Here is a 5,644-nt window from a genome sequence, read left to right on the forward strand (position 1 = left end):
TGTTTCAAATTCAGAATTATAATTTCAAAATTCTAATAATAAACCAATAAATATGAACCTGTTTTATTATGCTTCTTAGGGTGACAAATTAATTTCGAATAAACATGTTAAATCAATATGAAAAATGAACTAATCATTAACCTGTTAAAATACATGTAAATCTATAGATGAAGAAGAACTAATCAATGAAAGAAAAAAAAGAAAAGAGAGAAAACATTTCAAAGGAATAAATTTAGAAAAATGTTTGTAAATCAATGGAATCTAAAAAACTCGAATAGATTTCTGGTGAATGTGTTATATCATAAGGGCATAATTCATGATTACAATTGTTTACATCATTACTAGTTGTAGGTTGACATACATTAAAATCTGTATAAAACTCTTTTTGATCAGGATAATTAGTTATATTATGTTGATTGTTTACATTATGAAGAAATGTACTTGATAGTTGAGTTTTGTAAGGATCATAAATTGTATCAGTTGACTGAAGATATGCTGAATTGTTATCTGCCATTAAATTTTGAACTGATGTACATATATTTGGCATAAGTTTGTTACTCATTGGCATCATATTCATTTGAGATGTTATTATAAAGGGTTCTGGCTTATGGTTCATCTCATTTACAAACATATTTCTATTTTGTGTTATTTCATATGATTTCATTGTTGGAGCAATAATAGGGATACGTGGTTTATTAAATGGTTGAGTGACAACTTTTGAAACTCTTGTTAACCTTGATGCTTGGAAACAATTTGAACGGGTAGGACATAAAACTAATTCAAGTGGTAATTCAGAGGTAGTTTTTACTTTGTGTTGTAATACAACTTTATTTGTTGGTTGTTTACGTTTTCGTCTAGGACAATATTTGTAATTTGGATAACGCCTCATATGACAATCACGTAATCTGTTAGCTTCTTCAATAAATGGAATTTTATCAGTATTTGTTAAAGATTTCCATAAATTACCTAATTGTTTACTGATTTCAGAGTTATGAAGTTTGGGATTCTCTTCAGCCATTTTACGTCTTTGTAAACGTGACCATACCATAAATGCATTCATTGGTCGTTTAATTCTTTCACTGTTCATATTGTTATTGCAAACTGTTAAATGATTATTAGCTAAATTGGATTGCATTGTAATGACTGAAGACGATGATGATGGTGATGACGATGATAAAATCGATGTTGACAATGTTAAGGGAAGAAATGGTGAATCATTTACAACCTGAAAAATAATTTCGAAAGTAATTTCAAGTATCACAGCGCAGTGTTGAAAATCATTACATATCTAATAGAAAGTTTTCAGAGGAAATCATGTTTGATAAACACTAAGGAACAATCTAGATATATTTTAAAGTAGGTAATTCCCTAATTATATATTAAATTTGTCCAGGTTTTTGGTGAAACGTTTTTAACTTACTGAAATCAGCTTATAAAACACTGAAATAAAGATAGTATTGAATAATTTCATATCCTAATTCAACAGCCCATCACAATAAACCATCAATGTAACGTCAAATTGATAACTGAAAAATAGGTATTGCCTGATGAATAGCTTCTGAATGGATTTCCTAAGTTTCTCTTTAGAAGTATTAATCTATGAAGCAATATTTCAATGATGAAGATTTTAGTAAACTAAAATTATCAGAAAGGGGATTTGCGCAAATTATAATGATTTTAATAGTTGAATTCATGAGTCAATCTAAGCAAGACCACTATCAAAAACCTGGACGCACTGGAAGAGTCCCATACTAGGACGAAGCGGCCATCCAGTGCTTCCAGGTTTTCAATGGTGGTCTAATTTTGATCGACTCATGAATTCAACCATTAAATTAAAACTATTTGAAAGTTAAATATATGTCGGATTTGAATTGACTTTTGATAATAATGAAAAATGTGCGTAAGTTGAAACTGGATTGAGAAAAGCTGTTCAAGGTAACTAAGTCTCGCATATTTCTCTAGCTGATGCTAATTTGCAATAAATTTTGTCTTCAGTTTTTAAATGATATTTGCCTAACAGAGAGTGTTGATCAAGTATTCAGTGTAACTACACCTAGTAGCATATCAGAATTTCTATATCAGAAACTTTAGAATGCACAGTTAGAAGCTACCGGAACTTCAAATTTAACAGCAGTATATGAAGGTATTATCTCGAATAGTTATAGCTTGCTCAATTTACTGTTTAATTATCACAGTCAAATCATATTCTGTTTGAATACTATAGCAAGTGAATTCACTAATTGTTAGCCTCATTGCATGATATCACTGAAATCTATGATTGTTCGAGTGACACCACACCATAAATCACAGTGAAGTAAATATTTTCTGTTTGCTAAAATAGAGCTTATGCCAAATTACCGTAGACTACAACAAGGAAATTAATTTTGTACACTGTGGAAACAAACATGTTAGTTTAAATGACAAATAATTGTAAGTCTATTCGATTTCGGAAAACATTATTAATACATAGTAATCCGATTCGTAACATGGACAATTAAAAACCAATAACAAACAATATTTTTCACAGTGCACAGTGCTATTTCTTGTAAAAGTCGTCTTAGATTTATGCTGAACATAAAATGTAATTAAAGTTCATTTCAGTTATTCAATAACGATCATTTTTTGATTAACTTGATTATTTATTCACATCAGAATGTTAACTGTTATATGACTTCATGTTGGATCTCAGTGGCGTTCAAGGGACTTTGCTCATAAGTTATGAATGTAACTGACTATCAGTTTGTTAGTCCCTACATAGATAACTGAAAAAACATATTAACACTTTACATAACAGTGATAAAACAGATCACATGTCGTTGCTAAACCATTGACTATCTTTTCCAGGTACATTTTACATGGGTTGGTAGAGTTCAGTATTTATGTAACCATTGAACGAAACCTGACTGATATTAGTTGAAAAGTTATTTCCTTATATATTCTGTTTCCTTTATAGCGCCAAGACGATAATTTTGTTCATAGTCAACAGAAAAACGAAAGCAGATATCATATTACAGATGATATAAATATTGGAAATGCCATCAATAAAATGTATTCTCTCTAGGTTCCTTCTCTCCTTTTATTTGCTATTACACTTTTTAAACATTTAAGCGATCGAAATATTTATTTAAATCTAGGTTGACATATATCTGTCGACATAAGTAGTATGTAACACCAATCAAAAGTGGAAAACCCTACCACAGAATGATATAATGGTCCACTTAAAGAAAACAGAAACAAAATTATAAAAGAACTGTGAATCGGAAGAATCATACAGAATATGAGGGACAAATGATGACATTTTGTAAATAAAGTATTCAATTTATGGTCCTTATATTTTGTGTTGAAATATGTTTGCTTGTCCCCACCACTTTCCTCGTTTACAAAAATATCAATCGGGATTCTACCTTGTATGGTACATTGACAATCGACTATCCATTTGTCCTATATTTGCGTTGCCAATTTAATTATTTCATAATAAATTTCATACATATAAATACCATTTTCATTTCGCTTTGATAATGCTTGAGTTTCAGCCGAACATTAGCAATAAAATAGAAAGCGGAGAAATAAAAACATAACTAAACAAGCTAATAAACTATTTAATAAAAATTCATTATTACATTAACGTACCATTTGTCCACATGAATATTTTTCTAGATTTTGTTTACGATTATCTAAACAAACATTGTAATCCAATCGGTTTTGTTGCTGTTGTGATTGTAATCTTAGTTTCTCACTTTCATATCCTAAATCATGTGGTATGAAACTTGATTTTATAAGATCTTTATTTGATAAATCAGATTCAGGATAATTCAAAGATGAAGATGATGATATTGATGCAACAGCTGAAGAATAATATGAATTGGTCATGTGTTTCGTATCTTCTGACATAATGTGCATATTATTTGGCATCAGTATATTACTTACAGGTGGTAATATTGTATTACTTCTTGAAACATTTTGATTTGGAACATCATTCATTTGTATCAAGCTAAATTCATCACTTCTTAGCTTAGCTGATTGAAACATCTGAAGTTGATTATTTTCACTAACAGTAGAAATGGGTGATTTTTGCATTAAAGTATCTGTTTCACAAACTGATAATAGTTTTCGTGTAATTAAATGATTTTCTTCTGTACGTGGAAATGAATCATACTGTGTAGGACTATTTAAAGTTGGAGAGGTTGTTGACATAGATTGACAAAATGGTTGAGAGAAAATCATGATTTGAAGGTTTCTTAGAATTTACTTAACAACTAAAATATGTTCCATATTAAAAGTGGATTAAACTATTATTATTAGTCTTGTATTTCTTCTCATATTTCTTAGGAAAAAAATATAAATATATCAGGAACCCCAGCTTTTATGTTGAATTCAATGACATAAATGTATTAGTTTAAACGAAGGATTCGGGGCATAGTTTATTAGATTTTATGATGTGGAAACCCACTCCCAATAGACCTTGAAAAATTTGAGCTGACTTTATCTATTCTCAAAATTCGTGATCATTCATCTTGGATAAACATTTCTCTTATAAGGTAAACTATTAAGCCTTAGATATATTTTACTAACAAATAAGAGGGTATAATATTTCTATAGGATAGTCAAGAATATTGGGCCTCTAGAAAGTTTTTTTTGTTTACCCATAATGTGTTCTTGTAGACATGCATTCATGCAAAGACAACACATATAGATGTATACAGTAATAGTAAGAATGCCTATTTACATAAGCACACTAATAAAGCATACATACAAATAATTTTTCTACCCCACCCGATTAGTTCTTTTCCTTTCTACTCATCTGACATTTTATTTATCTGCATGCATTGAGTTCACAATATTTATTCTGAGTAAAACGCAACAAATTTTTAGGAAAAATATCAAGTATAACCTAGTTGTTTACACATCCTGTATTATTTGTTTAAATACAAATATAAACATTTTAAAGGTTTGAAGAGATTTTAAACGGCTGTTTGAAAAAGGGTACACTCAATTTTGTTGAATATTGAATCAGTATTCATTTAAATCCTGTTACTGAACACAGTTTTCTTTGCAATGTAAAGCACTATGAAGAAATAACTTGGAATACAAACTCTATTCTACACAATTTTGTACATTTAACTCATATACTACTTAAGTTTTCTAAATTCCTAGGCTTCAGTTAAAGTCAGATTTCCAGTACTGATATTTATATGTGATGTATAAACAAATATTCAACTTTCTTCATCTTATTCATCATAAGATAAATTAAATACCTGATATTAGTAGTAAAACAACTATCCTTTTAAATAAAACTATTTTAAGTTATGAAGACTATTATAGCCTTTGTTGAAAGAATGCCATGTAACATACACGTCAATATAGCTTTATACTGAGTGTATCGGATGAATTTTATGACTGAAATAATCTTCTAGATAACAGTTGGTCATCTTGTAAAATATGATCACGTCAAAATGTAGTATTGTACAACAAAATAACGCGGTTTTTTTAAAAGTAAATCTGAACAATGAACCAATTAATATACTCATTATTTCACTTATATTTTATATTAAAATTTTACAGTGGTATTTGTGCGTGGTGACACATTTACAGGAACTTGTTAGCAGGTAATATCAGATCTTTGTTTTTTCCAAGTTTCAGACTC

The 5,644-nt window shown here is 29.2% G+C and overlaps 2 protein-coding genes across 2 annotated transcripts; both read right to left on the minus strand.

The window, feature by feature from the left end:
- Positions 1 to 232: 232 nt before the first annotated feature.
- Positions 233 to 1,135, minus strand: Smp_180820 (sox transcription factor; the record flags this gene model as incomplete). The annotated part of the gene is made up of 1 exon (XM_018794217.1): positions 233 to 1,135. One exon carries the CDS (start codon positions 1,133 to 1,135, stop codon positions 233 to 235), a length of 903 nt encoding a protein of 300 aa, XP_018648652.1.
- A 2,486-nt stretch (positions 1,136 to 3,621) lies between these two features.
- On the minus strand, positions 3,622 to 4,194 carry Smp_180830 (hypothetical protein; the record flags this gene model as incomplete). The annotated part of the gene is made up of 1 exon (XM_018794218.1): positions 3,622 to 4,194. The coding sequence occupies one exon, from the start codon at positions 4,192 to 4,194 to the stop codon at positions 3,622 to 3,624; it is 573 nt and encodes a 190-aa protein (XP_018648653.1).
- Between the last annotated feature and the right edge of the window lie 1,450 nt (positions 4,195 to 5,644).

The sequence above is a fragment of the Schistosoma mansoni genome, chromosome 1 (assembly GCF_000237925.1).
Source record: "Schistosoma mansoni strain Puerto Rico chromosome 1, complete genome".
Taxonomy (NCBI): Eukaryota; Metazoa; Platyhelminthes; class Trematoda; order Strigeidida; family Schistosomatidae; genus Schistosoma; species Schistosoma mansoni.